At 32.4% G+C, this 19,351-nt stretch overlaps 1 protein-coding gene across 1 annotated transcript in view; it reads left to right on the forward strand.

Moving 5' to 3' along the window:
- The first annotated feature begins 8,643 nt into the window (after positions 1 to 8,643).
- Positions 8,644 to 19,351, forward strand: part of LOC112512504 (probable starch synthase 4, chloroplastic/amyloplastic) — a 14,243-nt gene continuing 3,535 nt past the window's right edge. Inside the window, exons 1-17 of the mRNA XM_025118501.1 lie at positions 8,644 to 8,834; positions 9,232 to 9,265; positions 9,343 to 9,421; positions 9,578 to 9,706; positions 11,575 to 11,779; positions 12,592 to 12,726; positions 12,880 to 12,984; positions 13,072 to 13,170; positions 13,737 to 13,866; positions 14,973 to 15,023; positions 15,118 to 15,228; positions 15,498 to 15,607; positions 15,824 to 15,992; positions 17,375 to 17,461; positions 17,636 to 17,707; positions 18,793 to 18,903; positions 19,039 to 19,100. Of these exons, the coding sequence (XP_024974269.1) occupies positions 8,740 to 8,834; positions 9,232 to 9,265; positions 9,343 to 9,421; positions 9,578 to 9,706; positions 11,575 to 11,779; positions 12,592 to 12,726; positions 12,880 to 12,984; positions 13,072 to 13,170; positions 13,737 to 13,866; positions 14,973 to 15,023; positions 15,118 to 15,228; positions 15,498 to 15,607; positions 15,824 to 15,992; positions 17,375 to 17,461; positions 17,636 to 17,707; positions 18,793 to 18,903; positions 19,039 to 19,100 (1,784 nt within the window). The 5' untranslated portion in view covers positions 8,644 to 8,739. The remainder of the gene's footprint in view (positions 8,835 to 9,231; positions 9,266 to 9,342; positions 9,422 to 9,577; positions 9,707 to 11,574; positions 11,780 to 12,591; positions 12,727 to 12,879; positions 12,985 to 13,071; positions 13,171 to 13,736; positions 13,867 to 14,972; positions 15,024 to 15,117; positions 15,229 to 15,497; positions 15,608 to 15,823; positions 15,993 to 17,374; positions 17,462 to 17,635; positions 17,708 to 18,792; positions 18,904 to 19,038; positions 19,101 to 19,351) is intronic.

Raw genomic sequence — 19,351 nt, forward strand, 5'->3', positions numbered from 1 at the left:
TCAAATTTTTATGATATCGTCAAACATATATTTTATTCAAAAATAAAAACATCATCGCTTTCTCAAAATCACATAAAGCCATATTATAACATCGATTGAGATAAAGAATAAAAAGAAATATTAAAAACACGATGTATCTCGCTGCATTGCGCGAGTACGCTTCTAGTATATATATATGAAAAGGGCCTCTTTTGTTGTTTGTTTGTGATTCAAATTAGATACTGGTTGTTGTTTTTTTGCAACAAAATTGGCTCTTTAGTTGTTGGTTTGGGGTATGATGAACACTCATATCCCTTTCTTCATGTTTTCTTTTATGGTTTGTCAAATAAAGTCCAAGATAAGAATCATTCCAAATAAATCATGTGGATTTATAAATTTGAATTTCTTAAATTTTTTAAGTATATATATAAAATAGATGTCATACTCTCTTTACATTCTTATTATTGGTCTTACGATAATCAGAGAATAAGTAAATTATTATGAGTCAGTAACAAACGATTTTGTCTTTTTTAAACGTTAAGAACTAAGCTTTTGAAAATTTTTTACCACCATTTTCATAATTATACAGTCGATCAATCAAATAAACGACATAATATTTAAACCTCGTCTCACAATTTGATCCATTTTCCAAAAAAAAAAAAATCATAAAAATAAATTTATAACAGTTCAATTTTTGGTTTATAATTAGATTTTATATTTTGATTTATCGTAAAGATACACTTTTAGTACTATATAAGATATAATGTTTATTAATCTATACTTCAAACGATACAGATTCATGAATCTTTCAATTCAAGAAAAGAAAAAGAATCAAAGATAAATTACTTTTAAATTAAATTTACCATAATATATTAGTATTTTTTTTAAGTGTTTGATTTTTTTTAGTTATATATATATATATAAATAAAATGAAAAGTGATTTGTATTAAAAAGAATAATTTAAGTTAAAGGTAGGGATATGTGTCATTTTCAGAAACAATTCCATGAGGAAAATGGTCGTAGTCCAAAAGTATCTTCAATGATTCCAAGACAAAGTAGATATACTCCATGTTACATGTATTTGAATTGGTCAAGCCTCGCTGTCTCATTCTTTCAATTAAATTTCATAATATTTAATTATATATATATATATATATATAGAGGGTTGGATTCACATGAGATCAAGGGTTTTTTCTGAGACCCGTAATACCAATTTATGTTCATTGATCAACTTTATAAGTTAATGATCTAATTGTCTAAATTGCACGGTGACAATTTTGTGATTATTGAAAAGTCTCGTGGCGTTTATGATTGTTCAGATTGTAAATCTAATCCAAAAGTTGAGAATTGGTCTTACGGGTCTCACGAAAAACTATTGGTCTCACATGATCCCAAGTCTATATATATTTATATATAGGAGGATTTTCTTTTTTAAAATCCATTAAATTATGATAAAAAAAGATTGATCCATAAAAACTTGTGCATCATATGTTATCTCGTTTAAATATCATATGAAATAACATATAGTACACTAGTGTATAAAAAATATCATATGAAATATCAAAGTTATATAATTATATATATATATATGTGTGTGTGTGTGTGTGTGTGAGAGAGAGAGAGAGAGAGAGAGAGAGATTGAGTTCATATGAGATCAAACTGTTTTCGTAAGACCATTTTTTTTACACTTGAAACTTCATTACAAAATACTATAAAGGTAAAAAAAAATCTAAACTTTCATATCAAAAACACTGTGAATATTACTTTCATGGTGTTATGTTGTGAAGTTTTAAGTGCAAAAAAATGGTCTCACGGGTCTCACAAAAACAGTCTTGTCTCTTGTGATCCAAAGTCTATATATGTATGTGTGTGTGTATATATTAATTTGTTGGTTAACATATCAATAGCGAGTGTGCAAAAGAATCTTGCCTGCTTAAATCGTATCAAGATTTTTAGTGCGTCTTTATTGTCATATTAAATCATCATGTTCAATCATTTTTTTTTATTACGTTAAACATTATATTTCCATATATATCAAAGATATTTACAATGTTATTTATAACAAATAACTCAAAAAGATAAACCGTGTTGCAAGATACTTCATAATCCCAAACTTTATTGGATTGTTCATAAGAGGTGTAAGACTTCGGTTATTTAGAAAGACAGTTTGTAACTCCTCCTTTATGAGATGGAAATGCATGTTATGTTCAAACTTGACAAAAACCATCAAATGTGTACGTTAAACGCTATTTAGAATAAAAACCTTCAAATATGATAACTATCTTCTACAATACATTGGGTTTTTGCAGTAAACTTCGGAAGACCATATCACTTGATTTGTATCTCGTATTTAAAAGCTGCTTATTTTTTCAAGATCTACAAGTTGGTAAAATTGAGAATTTACAAAACTGTAACAAGTTCATACAGATTAACGACTCTTAACTCGTAACTCAAATCAAGATGATTCTTGTAAAGTTACTTATTTCAAGATCTACAAGCTAGTACAACTAGGAATCTATCAAGAAATCATAAATTGTCCCCGGACATTTCTTAACCATTTTAATAACCTGGATATCCAATCCGCTATGCGAGCTGACTAATCCCAGGGCGATCATCTGCTTTGCAGATAGCCCGGAGTCACCGCATATGAACCTCCGTGGCCACAAGGGGATTTTTATTCTTCCTTGGATTTGAACTTGGGACCTCCAGGTATCTACAGTAAAATTCAGTAGACCATAATTGTGACTCGTAACTTGGATTGAACTAACCTTTTTGAAGTTGTTTAGTTTTTCAAAACCCGGTACATATAAGAGGGGAAAATTAGTATGATAAAACATATAGTAACTAGATCTCATACATATTTGTAAAACCCGAAAACCAAAGCGGCTAGACTAATAACTTCAAATTCAACTTAAAACCATAATAGAAGTTATTGATAGTCTACAAATTAAGGCTTATAAGGAGCACACAACTCTTACTTTCTATCCATGTGAAATGAGTTGTTACAATGATTTTGAGAGAAAGAGCAGAAATAAATGGTAAATTAAAAAAAAGAGTAAATTACTCTTTTGGTTCATGTGGTTGTCACTTACTATCAACTCTAGTCTCTCTTTTGAACTAATTACAATTTTGGTCATTGTGGTTGCTATTTTGCTACAGTTTTTGGTCCATGAAACTAACTTCTGTTAAAAAGGTTTTAACTCCAGGGATATTCGGTTAAAAAGACCTCTATTAAGCGCCGATTACGCCTACTCCAGCGATTTCCTTCATCGCCAGCCACCGGTCTCTCTCTCTCTCTCTCTCTCTCTCTCTCTTCTCCCCTCTCTCGCCCTCTTCTTCATTATGGCCTTCGTCTTCATCGGAAAACCATTTTCCATCTCCAATCGCCATGGAACCCACTGCTATCGATTGCTTTAGCCATCTCCATGGAACGCTACTGCTATCAGTTGCTTCTTGCCATCTTTCTTCATTGTGACTTCCGTCTCAAAGACTACCGTCTCCAATGCCATCTGCAGTCAGGGGCCACCAGCATCTTTATTTGGGTTTTGGTTTTAAAATTTGGATTTGGATTTTATTTCAATATCTAAAATACCCCTTGAGTTAACAGAAGTTAGACCAAGGGACTAAAAATGAAATAGATTGGCAACTACGGTGACCAAAACTGTAATTAGTTTAAAAGAAGAACTACAATTAATAGTAAATGACAACCATAAAGACGAAAAGTATAATCTATTTAAAAAAAATGGAATTCCAAACATATATTGTTAAAAATGTGACAATAAAACATATAATTACTTTTTGTAAATAATAAAAGGCAACTTTTGAACTTTTGACATAGCATTCCAGAAACTTCTCATTAAATTGGAGAGCAGCTTTAATCAGACATTCCCAAAGACAAAACCATTACAAACTGCCCCATCTTCCATTTACTATTTTTTAATTTTTTTTTCTATTTTATTTTGATACATTAAACATTAATTTTACTATATTAGAAAGCATTTGATTCAATTTTTTTAAAACTCATTTTTTATGCATGAAGTACTTTATATTAATGTATATTACTTAAAATTCAAGATTACAAGTAATTGTACTTAAATACAAAGTTATTAAAGCTTCATGTTTGAATTTGTATAACTAACTTCAGATAAACATAATCAAATTGAGAATAAACATTTTATTCTAAATATAAAAAAACTAAAATATAATTAGGATAATCATTAAATTCTAACAAAATACTTAATTATTAACTTTATAAAAAATTATATTATTAAACCAAAAATAAAAAAATAAATTAAAGAAATACATAAAAAAAGAAATTTTAAATAGTTAGTCTGATACTAATATCAGTATTTTTTTTTATGATTTATTCATATTTATATTTTATTCAAAAATAAAAACATTAATGTTTTCTCAAAACCACATAAAACCGAATTATAACATCGACTAAGACAAAAAAAAAACACTAAAATCAAGATGTATCTTGCTGCATTGTGCAAGTACCCTTCTAATGTAATATAAATGTATTTAAAACCTATTTCTTAATTATTTTTTCAGAAACTTATTTCCAAACCTTGCGTTTGATGTCTACAATAAAAAAATCTTAAAAACTAAAGCTTAACATATTTTTCAAAATAATTTTCTGCTTAAAAATTACAATAAATTCGAACTTTTAAAATTACTTTAATTAGTCTAATACAAAAAGCGAAACAAATTAGTTTAAAGTAAAGTATAAATTTGGTCCATATATATGCTTTGTCCGTTATAACACTTTTCGTCTCTACACTTTCGAAACCATTGTAATTTATAAAAGTGTCCGGATTTGATCCATTTCCCTAACCAACGTTAAAAAACCTCTCAAGTGATGGGGATTTCGGTTTTGTTCATATTTTTTTTTTGTCATTTTTATTAAATATTTTATCCGTTCTTCATTGATAAGCCATCCCCAACCCCTCCTCATTTTCATCTCCGGTTAAATCAATAACACCCTGACTCAAATTATCTCTTTCGGTACCACCATCATCCACCACCAAGACCATAACTACCACCATTTATTTTGGTAAGTGCTTATCGGTTCAATTACCTTACAAGATGAACATAACAAGGACCAGAAATCTTACCCGGTAAAAGGAAAGACAACGATTGAGAGTGTAACTGGTAAGTGAGGGTGATGACTCTTACCCGGTAAGTGTTTACTAAGTTATAAACGTTTGCCATCAATCCAATTTGATGGTCAAGAATGTTATCCCATAAGGTAAATGAGAATAGTGACTTTTACCAGTAAACGTTTACTCGATAAGCGTTTAATAAACGACACCTTAGTAATTTTTTAAAAATCTTTACGTTTACTTTATAATACGTTTCATTTTTTCTCATAAACTTATTGTATATTTTCTGAGTTCACAATTTCTTTTTATTAGTTCACAGTTATTGTTTGAAAAGAGTTTTCTAAAAATTTATAGTGAAATAAAACATATTTTACAACAATACAATTTATTTTTTATTAGTTCACAATCACTGTTTACTTTTTCTAAACTGAACCTTTTAACATACGTTAGCATGCTCAATTACACTTCCTAATCAAAGGCTAATTTGTACGATTGGTGACTTTGGATGTGTAGAAAGTTATTTCAATTTTGATCTTACTAGAATCGATTTACTGTAATTGGGCATCCAATTGCAGTGGTTTAGATCAGATCCAAATTAGATTGATGTGTTATTGAATGACTAATGGGAGTAGCTAAAAGACAAAATTTTTGAAGCTTGGTGAACACTTTTGAGAAGCCTTTCATGGATTACAACCGGAAATAGTTATCTTACGGTTGCTTTTAGCTTTTTGTCTTATTAGTTGACTTTGTTTGTATTTTGGACACGATGGTTTAGTGTCGTGATAGGATTAGTATTAAATAGAGGGGATTGACTTCTTATTTTTGCATGATCCATAATCAGATCTACTATGGTCGTGTTAAATATTCAGAAGTCATTTAACTTATTCTTTTATTTTAATATTAATAGTGGTGTTTTTTTTTACATCTCGTTATTCACATTACATCACTTTACGCTCTTTACTTACTTACGTTTTTCGTTCTTTACATTATGCTATTTACTTTCAATCATTTATATTTATGCATTTAATTTATGTCATTTACATTTCCTACAATTTGTTTTTTGTTATGAGTAGATAATATTATTAGCTTGGGTGTGAGATGAAAATGTGAGATTTTAAACCAAAGGAAGACGGTCGGTGTTTCGTAATAACAACGTTCCACTATTTCATTTTATGTTTTTTATAAAACCAATAACATTTTTGACGAGTTGATCATTTTGAAAAATGTTAATGTGTCATGGACTCAGAGATGATTAACTCGAGTGCACGTCAATTTGAATGATATAAGAAAGGGCAAATTGCATGAAAAAGTAACGTACTTTAACTTGATTCCTATTTTGGGTAACGTACTTTCAAAACTTTCGTTTTGGTGCATAAGATGTAAAGTTTTAAACATTTAAGTACCCAGGTAACTGGTTGAAGTATTAACCGGTTATCATACTGATGTGGCTAGTGATGTGGTATCCAACTCGGTATTATTTGTTAACCTAGTTAGTGACGTGGATTTTTTTAATCTAAAATTAGTCTTTTTTTAGTCTAAAATTAGTCTTCACTGGGTTACCCGGGTACTTAAATGTTTAAAACTTTACATCTTAGGTACCAAAATGGAAGTTTTGAAAGTACGTTACCCAAAATAGGAATCAAGTTAAAATACGTTACTTTTTCATGCAATTTGCCCTATAAGAAATAGACTTAAGAAAGTTACAAACAAAAAGATTTGTTATCTATATTTTCCAAATTGGTTAATTCTCGACAAGTTAGTTACTTATTGAAGTGTTAAAGTGAAGTGAACTCAGAGATGAACCATTTGGAACATATCAACTTGAATGATATGAGAGACCTCTCGAGAGAGTGATTTTATACAAAAAGATTTGTTATCCATATATTTTGAGGACTTCATTATGCATTACCACTAGTTTGATACTGCAAAAATATGTGTGGTTGAATCTAAACATCAATGCAAATGTTCAAAGTCCGAGAGGAATATTCTCAAAATAGATGACGGAACTAGTTATGACCTACTGTATGCTGTAGCATTGTTACAACATTGGTTTGCTGGAATTTGTGTTTAAGTCTCACCAAAAAGTCTTACACCCTTGTTTGCTTTGTTATTTGTTATTATAATTCAATGTTAACTCACGACAAATAAAATTTTAGAGGTGTGAAAAAGACGTAATACAAATAATAAGCAGATATAATACCAAAAAACTAAACATTGGGAGAACCACGTCACACGTGATTAGGACCACTGAACTTGAAACGGTCCTCATTTTCGAAGATTGCAATAAGTCGTAATTGAGACTAGGGACCAAATGCTTTTCTTGGATAAGAGTAATTGAACCTGCAGAATCTTTGATTGACAAACTTTTTAATAAAATGAAAATAAAATTTTTATACAAAAATAAATGAAATATAAATGTAGACTGCAAGAACTTCATAAAATCTATCTTTTTGATCAAAATTAACTGAACCTACAATTTTTTTTTTGATTAATATAATAAGTTTTAACAAAAAAAAAAAAAAAAATAGAGAAAGTTTGTTACATGAGATTACAGTTTTAATCCAACACTATACAAAATTTATAATTTGAAACAACTTATGTTTTTCTACAAAAACATTTATCAATTTATTATAAATCAGAAGAATTTAACTTATTCAAAAACTCATTATTACCGGTTTGACATCGGTATAAGTGGTTTATCCAAACACTAAAAAATGTTTATTACGAAATAAATGAATAAGCTGTTTTTATAAGCAATCCCAAACACCCTCTAGTAGTAAAATTCATTTATGGTCTCTAACACTTGTAAATATTAACATGTATAGTCCTTAAAATTCAAAAACTTTGGATTGGTGGTCCCTCATGTTTGTCAATTCCCAACGGTGTTGATCTTTATGTCTAATGGCCGTTAACGTTTTTTGTTAAGTTCAAATAATGAGGGGCATTTTAGTCATTTTCATTATTTTCTTAATTTTTAATTATAAAATTAAAAAACATATATTTTTAATTGTAAAAAAAGAAAAAGAAAAAATAACCACCACCTTTCATTAGAGACTGAAATCGAACTTTAGTCTAATTTTAAATTTAGTATGTTCTCATTATTTTTTAAAGGTTAGGAGTTATTTAACAATTGTTGAATGATTTTATGTAGAATGATTAAATGGTCAGAATGATTAAAAAACTCTCATGATATAGTACAAAATGTAATATAATTGTTTGACGATTGTTTACAATGAAATTAGGACGCTGATTGGTTAAGGGAAACCAATGATACAAAATTATTAAGAGACAATTTTTTTTTTTGATTAACCTGGATATCCAACCCGCTATGCGAGCCGACTAATCCTAGAACGATCACTTGTTTTGCAGATAACCCAGAGTCATCACATTTAAATCTCTATGGCCATAAAAAAAAATTTATTTCTCCTTAAATTTGAACTTGAGACGATACTTTGCTCGAACCAATCACACACCAAAATTCAAAAGACCATTACTTGTTGCAATATATTTTATTTTGATTAAAGGTTTTTAGAGTAGGAGCATTATCTACCCTCTGTTTGCTTCCCTTCCTACGTTTCCAACCACGCAACTGCATCTCTTTGACAGATAAACTTGTTCGGATTTCTGATTCTGTAATCCTCGAGAGAGACAATCAATGGAGGTCTTACAGAGAGCTACGGTTCCTCAATTTACTCAATTTAGTAGGCCAAAGTGGAAACCTCCTAAGCATCGATTGGTTTGTTGCTTTGGGTAAGTAATTAATCCCTTCAACTTCAACTATGGAACTTGTAAATTTCATTTTATTTATACAAATGATGAATGCTGTGTTCAGACTTCACAACTAGATTATAGGTTTGGGATACTTGTAATGGTGATCAGTAGACTAAATCAAAAAGAGAATGGCCACAAAGGGGAAATTTAACTGTGAAGCGGAGAGAGTACGATTTAGTTCTAGTTTTTGAGAGCATCTTCGTACGCAATCCAGTCTAGGAGCTACTTGCATTTCAAGAATTCATATAGTTGATTCATGTTGTTTAATGTGTGTACTTCATTTCCAAAAGTGTAAGCTTCTACATGTCTTCACATATATCATTGCTTGGCATTTCATCAAGTTAACTGGTTAATTAATTTCATGTGACAAAACCAGGTTAGAAAGTCACAATAGCATCGAGTTGCATCAGGTATCTATCATTTCCCTTTTTGCAGCTGATTTTTCTTGTCTATCTTTTTAGAATTTAGTGCTCTTTCTATACTATAGGACCGGTTGCAGTCCCTGGATGATGGATCTGAAAGAACTCAGAATGATGTATGGCGACTTTTCACGGAAGCCCAGCGGAGTGAGTCAATATGAGGACTTTCATATCAAATCTTTTTACCTTTATAATATTGCCTCACAGTGTGACATTCCATGATTATGTGTGTGGACTCCTTATATCACTTGTACACACTTCTGCAAAATATTTAACTATTCAAATGTGTTCAATACTATCTAGATATCATGTATTTAAACAAACAACGTGTCCAAGCTATTGAAGAGCTGGAGGAAATGAAGAGGGAGCAGAAATCTTTGCTTGAAAAGATAGAACAGCTAGAGGGTCAGGCACATGCTTCCAGTGAAGAAGGTAAATAGAGCAATGCAGTTTTTTAAAGTTTCTGAAGGTTTTTGTTATTTGAAACACAGTAATTGCATTTTGTTTGTTGGATTGCCAACATTATGACTGTTCTATCTGTACAAATGGATTTCTATTGGATTGAGATTGTACAAGATACAAGCTTATATAGGATTCCTGCTCTATCTATACGATAAACCAGTCAATCATAATCCATGGAATCTGACTATAACCGATGCTCTATTTGATGTAAAATACAATCTATATTATTCTCTCAATCTCTTGCTATAATGAAGGTGCAATATTGGAAGATTCTATACGTTATTGAGAGGAGGAAATCACTTTAACACTACCATCATTTGATAACTTATCAAGAAATTTGTTTGTGAATTCAGAGCTAAGTTAACTGTATCCAATACACATGAAATCTGTGACTATTACATCTCTCAGCACCTAGTTTTGTATCTTCTAAGATAAACTGTCAACTGAGAAGGAAAGATGACATGGCAGTGAAAAGGAGAAGCTAATATTAGATACATTTCAAATATTTTCTGTTACTAATAGTATTGTGATTTTTAGACTGGTACATCAAGTGTTGCTGAATCAATCATCTTAAGTTTTGATGATTGATTTATGAGGATCAATTGAGGAATCCTCATGTGTGCTTACTGACAACCTTCACATTTCTGATCTTTTATAGAAGGTTTGTGACTAAAACTCTTAAGCGTCACTAATTTTTACAAGCCAGGGGTCTTCATGGAAACAACCTCTCTGCCCCAGGTATGGTTTGCGTACATCTTACCATCCCCATACTTCCGAGTGAGATTTTCTGGGTACGTTTGGTTTCATTTGCTATTAATGGCTTGTGACCACCCAAAAACAAAAATTTGATTTTATGGCGGTATAACTTAATAGCTTATAATCAAGAATCCCTTATATATCTTGAATGTCTTGTCACCACTTTGACAGAATTCCACCTTTTTAATTTCCCATACCCTCAATGTTCCATGTGTTCTGTGTTTGAACACTTGCATTTGATATCTCTCAATTAGTTTATCAGTTCATGTCCCATTCTGTGTATATATCGATATATAGTCTTTTTTTTTTATTAACTTGGATATCCAACTTGCTATGCGAGCTGACTAATCCCAGGGCGACCACCTGCTTTGCAGATATCCCGGAGTCACTGCATTTGAACTTCCGTGGCCACAAGGGGATTTTTATTCCTCCTTGGATTCGAACCTTGGATCTCCTGGCACTTTTGACCTTTGGAGCCAAGCTCAAACCAATCAGGCACCACCCTTGTGGTTATCGATATATAGTCTTAGGGGCTGTTTGGTTGGTTTTCCATTAAGTCTTGTATGGATAAAGCTATATGTGTGAATTAATCTGTCTGAATAGATTGAAAAAGATTTTGTTTGGAAGGGTTTTTCATAGATGGAAGGAGCGTGGTTTTTAATTGGGAGGGGCGGGTTAGGAAAATACCTGGCTTTCTGCATAAAGCTCCCCCTAGAAACTTACTAAATAAGTCACTTTCTATATCATTAAGCTACTACCAAATAGTCATGTATAGTTGACCGAATAAGCAATGAGTACATTAAGCTCATTAAGCTGCTAACAGACATGCCCTTAGTTGTCAATCTAGTAATGGTTAAGCCCTAAACTGTAGAATCAAAGGTTTGGTGATTCACATCATATATTATTTTCGTTGGTTGTGTTTTAAATATGTAATTTGAATTCATATTAATCATGGAATATCAGTTGGTGAAGGTCGATGATCATCCTGAAAGTCAAGTATAATTCAGCACTGAAATTGGTTACAGGTCCAAGAAATAATATTGTCTCTGATGCTAACCCTCCTTTTTTATATTTTCTACCAGATCCATCCTCAATCAGCTCTGAATTGCTGCTTAGGATAGACTCGATGGTTCTGACCGGGATCCTTGACACTAGAGAGGCATCTGGCTTTAGAGGTCTATTGACTGATACAAAACTTAGAGTAGCTGATTATTTCTCCAACATGATGTCTAAGAGTGATTCTGAGGTTTTGGCAGCACTCCGTCACTTTTCAAACAAAAGAAAAATGTAATATTCCAAGATCAAAAGCAATTCCATGTTATCATTGAAGGATTGTGGTATAACTGTTTTGTGTATAGTAAGCACGTTTCATTGTACTTCACTTAGCTGATCGCATAATATATTCATATATCAAGGGATGTAATGTTATTTTATGAGCGCAACAGTCTGAAGTGATTGAAATGGCACAAAATTATGATTTATGAAGATCATTGATAGCTCAAAGCAAATTAAAGAAATCACCTTGTGTTAGATGATGCATCAATAATGTTTTGTGTTTTCTATGTTGTTATATGCTTCACGTTGCCTTAGTGACAGTCCTATAACCAACATAAAAGAGAAATAAATGGAGATAAATATAAGGTATACAATAAAGGATGATAAAGATGGGAGAAAACATATAAAGCTGATTTACGACATACACCTATAGTAAGGGAGAATCAAAACTTATCTGTAAGACAACAATTAAGAAGTATATGGTCATTTATGTATTAGCAGATAATATTGCATCAAAGAAAACCAATTCTGAATATGAAATCTTGTATATACTGCTTATCCCAATTGTTACTACAAAGTTTTTGTTAAGTTCAGTTAGTGCTACTTCCCCAGCACTGCACTCTTAACATTCTATCCCTTGTAAACATATGGAATTTGTGAAATCTCTACCTCACCCATCACCCCACATATTTCTGATAGGTATCAAAACTAGCTTGTGATGTTCTGATGTAAAGACTGGACAGTCCATATTAAGTGTTTTGGCTTTCGGAATATCTTCATCACATCATGTTATTTCTCACTGCAAGGTATTCTCTGTTTTACAGGAAATGTTTCCACATAATCCACATCTGTACAGAAATGGAACCAGTTGCCTCTGTTGGATCATTGGCATCATATGTGACCTCCTTATCTCATGTGCTGCAAAAACAAGGAAATTTAGTGGAAGTTATCTTACCCAAGTAAATTGAACTTGTTTATATTATGGCCAGTTCCTGTGTTTGTCTAGTTGCAATGAGATACAGTCATATTCAACCATCTATCTCTTTGCAACAAGGACGGAAGTTCCTAACTTATGATATGTGAATTAAATGAACCGTTTTTCTCCTGAACAGATATGCAAGCCTCAATCTTGAAAAGGTCAAATCTTTACGAGAAATTGAGGCAGAGGTCTTTTCATATTTTAATGGTCAATTGCACAGGAACAGGATCTGGACTGGGTGAATCTCTCTGTCTGTGAATGTGTAGGTGAACTTTTTCCATTCAATTTCATCAGCTTTGACTAAATGTACTTACAATTATTGCAGTGTTGTAAATGGCATTGGGGTTACTTTTATACAGCCTGTTTACTACTCATCCTTCTTCAGCAATGAGAAGATATATGGCTACTCAAATGATTTTGAGCGGTTAGTAAGTTTTCGTGTTACTATATTTATGTAAACTGCATGGTGCATTTGTACTTCTCGCATCCTTTGCGCACAACTCATGAGGAATGATCACATGTAGTAGTGTTTGTTTTTGAGTATGTCATATCATTTGATTATCTAGAATCAACTTTGACTAATACCAAATCCCTGGTAAGTAAAGCTGCTACCAACAGTCATAGTTCTTATTGCTTTAAAATATAGGCTATAGCCATAAATTCACTGCCTTACACTTGAATCTTTAGTGTCATCCTTGTTCATCACTTCTTATTCTTTAATTTCCTTTTAGGAATGATCAAATTCATGTCTTATCCTTGGGTTTTTTTTGAGGATTCTTTTTGCATTCTTATTGTATGAGATTGGGAGTTTATATCACTATGTGCAGTTATTCTACATCTGCAACTTCCTCGGAAGGAGAGAGGGGGGGGGGGAGTGGAAACAATTACTGAATTACCATGATTGACACAAATAATTTCTTCATGTTTTAAATGATAATTGTTCTTGCTATTTTGTTTTAGTTTTAATTTGTTGTTCGCTTGATGGTACAGATTCTCCTATTTTTCACGTGCTTCACTGGATTATATCCTGAAATCAGGAAAGCAGCCTGATGTGTTACATATACACAACTGGGAAACTTCAATTGTTGGGCCACTCTTTTGGGATGTTTTCGTAAATCAGGTGCAAATCATAAGACAGTATATTACTTTGTGCATTTGGTTACAACTGGTGAATTAGGACCATTTATTGTATACATATGCCATCTTGAAATCTGGTTACATCACCTTCAGCTAATGCAAATTTTGAGTAGTGGGGCACTTCTATTGCTTTGTTTATAAAATCTGGGAATGTCCTTAAAGAAGACCATGGAAGGTCACTAAATATTTTGACTATGTTGGCCGTCCTGAAGTCATTTTTTTGGGAAGACCCAGTACACACAAGGAGGGTGAGAATTATTCCCCCACCATTGATGCACCTTTGGTAAACCACTAGGAAACACTACAGTGTGATTTTGAGCTCAAGATCTCTAGGTTATCCTTAGTAAGCCTAATCACATGGATAACCCCAGCTAGGTGTTGTTTCATATTATTTATATCCTTTTGTTTCTGTTAAATTTATATTTAGTAGGTATATATTTGGTAAATGATCTAGGTTCATATAGGGAGTAAGACATATATGGCATTTCCTTTTTGTTTGATTTTTCCTTTAACCACGCATAAGACAAATATGGCATTTTCTTAGTTATAATAATTTAGTTATGATATTCAGTTATAGTTTTCTAAATAAGTATGACTAGGAGGATAGAGTAGCCTTCAATAAGGCAATTATGCTATTTTGCTAGTTATGATATTCTATACAAGTATGATCAGGAGAATGGATTAGTCATGCTTGATTTGATATTTGATCAGGGTTAATCGAGGGTCAAAAGAGAGATGGCTATCTCTCGAAAGCAGACCAACTTTTGTTTACATTCGTGTTTCTTTTATTTTTCATTAAAATCTGGTTGGGTTCTACTCATCTATGACTATAGGTTGGAATGTGGGCTTCCGATAGACATTATGTACACAAGGTTGATGGAGTGGACATGTGATTGTCTTCTATGGATTTGTAACAGCACAAGGCTGAATATGATTTAAGGGAAATTTAGAAAGGTTATTCATGTTTGTGAGTACTTAGGCGCTGTTTTGGTCTTTATGACTTCTGATGAGTTACAGCCAACTAGTTTTATATAAAGCACTTCATAGAGTTTGTATGATGAACCTTTTATTTATTGTTTGAATATTCAGGGACTTGCAGCTACTAGAATCCTATTGACATGCCAGAGCTTTAATTCTCAGGTAAAGTTCTGGCATTTTATTTGTATTTTACTATGATAGGGATGCCACACAATCTTTCCTGGGTGTATGACATTAATTGATTTTAATTTTACAGTGCCTTGAGCAACCTGATAAGTTGGCAATGTGTGGACTTGATCCTGCTAGACTGCATCGTCATGATCGATTGCAAGACAATAACAAACTTCATCTTGTAAATATTTTGAAGGTGATGAGTTTCTTCAGTTACGGGTTGTTTCTCAGTTGGCTCCATTAAGTATACTCAAAGATGGATCAAAACAGTTGTTGTTAATGAGTGCATATTTTGATCCCCTTAGATGGTGTTAACTGTTAACAAGTAAAACCTATTTCCTAATGCCATTGTTATGGGCATACTTGTTGAATTCCTTTGTATTATAGAACTTTAGCTTATTTGACATTTACACAATATGATCTTTTATCTTCGTAGTTTTAGATCAGTATACCTACTTCCTGCAGGCTGGAGTTGTTTATGCAAACAAAGTCATAGTAATGTCATCCATACATTCGAAAGACCAGATAATTTCTACTATGAGTCATGGATTGGAAGTTGTCTTAGGAACTCATAAGTAAGTTCCGTTTTTGTGCCTTATCATTTGTGCTTTTGGATATTTCTTTTCGGCTATCCTGTTCGGTTTACAGAAAACGTGATAGAGTTGAACTTTTGTTGGAAAATAATTTTTTGTTGCTGTTAATTTCATGCCACCTCTCACTATTATTGAAACTTCCATCTCCCATATCCTTTATTATTGACCATATGTGGGATTATGTGTGGGTTATTTCAGGGACAAGTTGCTGATTGCTCCTTTTGGATATGATGACTCAAACTGGGATCCTTCGTGCGACAAGTTTCTTCCGCAGAGCTACAGTGCAGATGATATGGGGGGAAAAGCTGTTTCCAAAGTTGCATTACAGCAGCAGCTAGGATTACCTGGAGATGTTTCATCCATTCTTGTAAGTGGTTGGTCTGTGTATAACCTTCGTTTACTGACCCCCCCCCCTCTAGTCTTAGTGCATTCACTTAACTCGCTCTCTCTATATATTTGTGTGTGTGTGTGTATACTGTTGCGTTCCCGTGAGAAATGCCATTTTTCCTGAGAAGTGTGAGAAATGTAACCTTCACATGTATCATGTGAAGGTACCATTATTTTTGCGTGAAGGCGTGTGAAGCTGACCGCCTTCACAGAGATTGGTGAAGGTACAGATTCAGGTCCCGTCGCCTTCACTTTCACAAAATATAATGTGTGTGTGTGTGTATATATATATATATAGGCGAATGATCGTGTGAAAAGAGAGTTAAGGTGAGAAATGTAAGAAGAGATCTTGACTCTTGATCACCTTTAATCTCAAACCCACCCATGAATGTCGCGCTTGATACGGGGATTGATCCGGTGCATCTCATCTCGGTTCATCTCATCCTAATGTACATCTAAGGGTGGAGATCCCTTATTACGTTTCTCACCATAACTCTCTTTCTCACCGGAACCCAACTATATATATATGTGTGTGTGCGTATATATATATATATATATGTGCATATGTATCGATATGAACATCTATTGCCTTTGATATGTGTTCATTTAAACAAATTCAAATGTCATACTAATCACTTACCAATAGGAACGCTTTGATCATTTTCTTCATTATCGGAATTCGAATTGCGAATGTAGTCCTAGGCGATTTTAACTTTCTCATTTTCATTGTTGTCGATCTGTTTTACAATAGGTTTATCCATATTGTTCGGACGATATCGAAATCAATATCATCATAGGTTGAACATCATTTGTAAATTAGAAACATGAACACGTATGAAAACCAATTTCAATATTACATCATGATCAATTAGTGAGATTTTTCAGATTTGTAATTCCCAATTAATTATTTGGAAGTTACATAAATGGAAAATTACCTAATTACCCTTGTAGTTAATATATGAGTTACATTTGAACCTAAAGAAAAGATGGAATATGATTGGTTGAGCTTGGTTAACAAAGTTAACACAAAATTCTTGGTTAACATTTGAACCAAGCTCTCTCTCTCTATATATATATATCTTAACAGATGGATCTTAGGGATATTTTAAATCATCCTCACTTTGTTTGAAACTATATGTTGAGGATTCCAAATAAATTCTTGATCCTCTTTGAGTTCTCCTGTTGATGGGTATTAAAAGATAATTACTATTTAACCACATTTTAGTGGCGTAAGAGTTGAACTATCATTAAATCTTCCATTACTATATCTTGGCGCTTAATTGATGATATAACATTCACTTGCATTATCTTCTTCCAGCAAAACAAATCATCATGCATATTTAAGATGGCACATATTATTAGGTTGGATGCATATTTTCAGAAGATTCAGATGTTGATCTGGAGATCCTTAAATCACTTGCTTGGGATTCTTCCAGGAGGGGTGTTCAGGTAATTTACTCAAACATCTTGATCATATAGAACTTTCCAAAGCTGAACTATCATATGATCATACATTTACTAGAAGGTATCCTCTCCTGTGAAGAGCTTTGGTCTTCCATTTCTTTTCTAATTCTGATAAGTTCATATGAATTTGACTTGTTTCTGGGCTGGGGTTGTTTGCAGTTTATCTTTGTGGGTGTTAGCAATGTTTCTGGCGTGAACAGCGAAATGAAATCCTTCCAGGATGGTCTCAAGGTAATGAATAGAAATGACAGAATTCCATCATATAAAAATATATATGTAGAGTTGGGTTCCGGTGAGAATGAAAGTAATGGTGAGAACGGTGAGAAGGGATCTCCACCCTTGGATCAATCCTAATTGAAGAGAAACACATGAGATACACCGGATCAATTCCCTTCTAAAGCAGAATTCATGGATTGGTTTGAGATTAATCAAGAGTCCAAATCACTTCTTACCTTAACTCCTATTCTCACACGATTCTTAGTCTATATATAGGGGGGGGGGGGGTTCTTGTGAGAACTCACAATTTTGTGAGAAACAGTGCACCGTCTGTTATTTTATATGATTTTTTTTCATCTAAGGCTGTGATTTAGGATACTGATTTAACATATATTTATTTCACTAGTATTTGGTTCACATTGTGAAACTTTTTGACGTGTTTGTTAAAAATTTACATGTAAAAAGGTATCACATTGTGAAGTGAATACATATGAAGTAAACACATGTGAAACAAATATATGTTAGTCAATACATTAAATATTAGCCTTGGATTTAAAAAAATCATGTAACACAATACCTTAAGGTAAAAGTTCTCAACGGTTATCACAACATACATATATATATGTATGTATGCATGTACGTACGTATGTATGTATGTCCATACGTACATATGTATGTATGTATTTTTTGCACTTGATTTCTTTCGCAGCATGCCAGATCTGTTAGACTTCATCTTGAGCCTACATTAAGTAGTTTGAATAAGATCTTGAAGGATAGATGTTGATAGAAAAATGTCATCCCTATAACATATTCAACTTTATTTAATTGTGTCGGTGGTTCACTTGTTTAATTCAACTAAATCTTTATTGTGCGTCATAGCTGTTAAAATCACGTCTGTTGTTGAGATTGCTGGTGTAAATATGGTCTCATTGTGGTCTTGGTTCAACGTCATCCAGTTTTCTCACACATCTTGTTGCACAATTATCTTCCAACCGGACACAAGATTATATGCTACATTTACTGTGGCAGTAAAAATAATTTCAACAAGATTCACTTGAAATACTGGGCTACTCATAATTGCTCTCTTCTGTTTTCTTCAGGATAGAAATGTGAGGTTTCTCGACAAGTATGATGAATCTCTCTCACATTTGATCTTTGCTGGCTCTGATATTATCTTGTGCACTTTCAACGATCCAATGGTCCAAGTACCGGTATGTCACATTGATTCCATTTATTTAATAATCTTCTCTTTCTTGTATGGTTCATTGTATCGATTGTGCTTCAATGTTTGTTTGTTCGTGTAGTTCAAAGATCTATTTACTGATATGTTATTACCGTTAATGTAGCTCAAGGCCATAAAGTATGGAGCTGTTCCAGTCCCCTTGAATGTTGCTGACAACAAATTAAGGTAAAACGACAAACTTATTAAGGCACTGTTTGGCAAAAATAAGCTAGCTTATTTTTTGGATACACATAAGCTAGCTTATTGAAACGCTACTTGGAGTAGCGTTTTGATAGCTTATTGTCACTTTAGTCTGGTTATAACCCTCATTATTACTATTAAATATAAATAAATATTAATAAAATTTAAATATTACTAATATTAATTATTAATTGAAAATTAATGATTAATTAATTTTAATTATACATTATACATTA

This window comes from Cynara cardunculus (assembly GCF_001531365.2).
Source record: "Cynara cardunculus var. scolymus isolate 2C chromosome LG 5, CcrdV1, whole genome shotgun sequence".
NCBI lineage: Eukaryota > Viridiplantae > Streptophyta > Magnoliopsida > Asterales > Asteraceae > Cynara > Cynara cardunculus.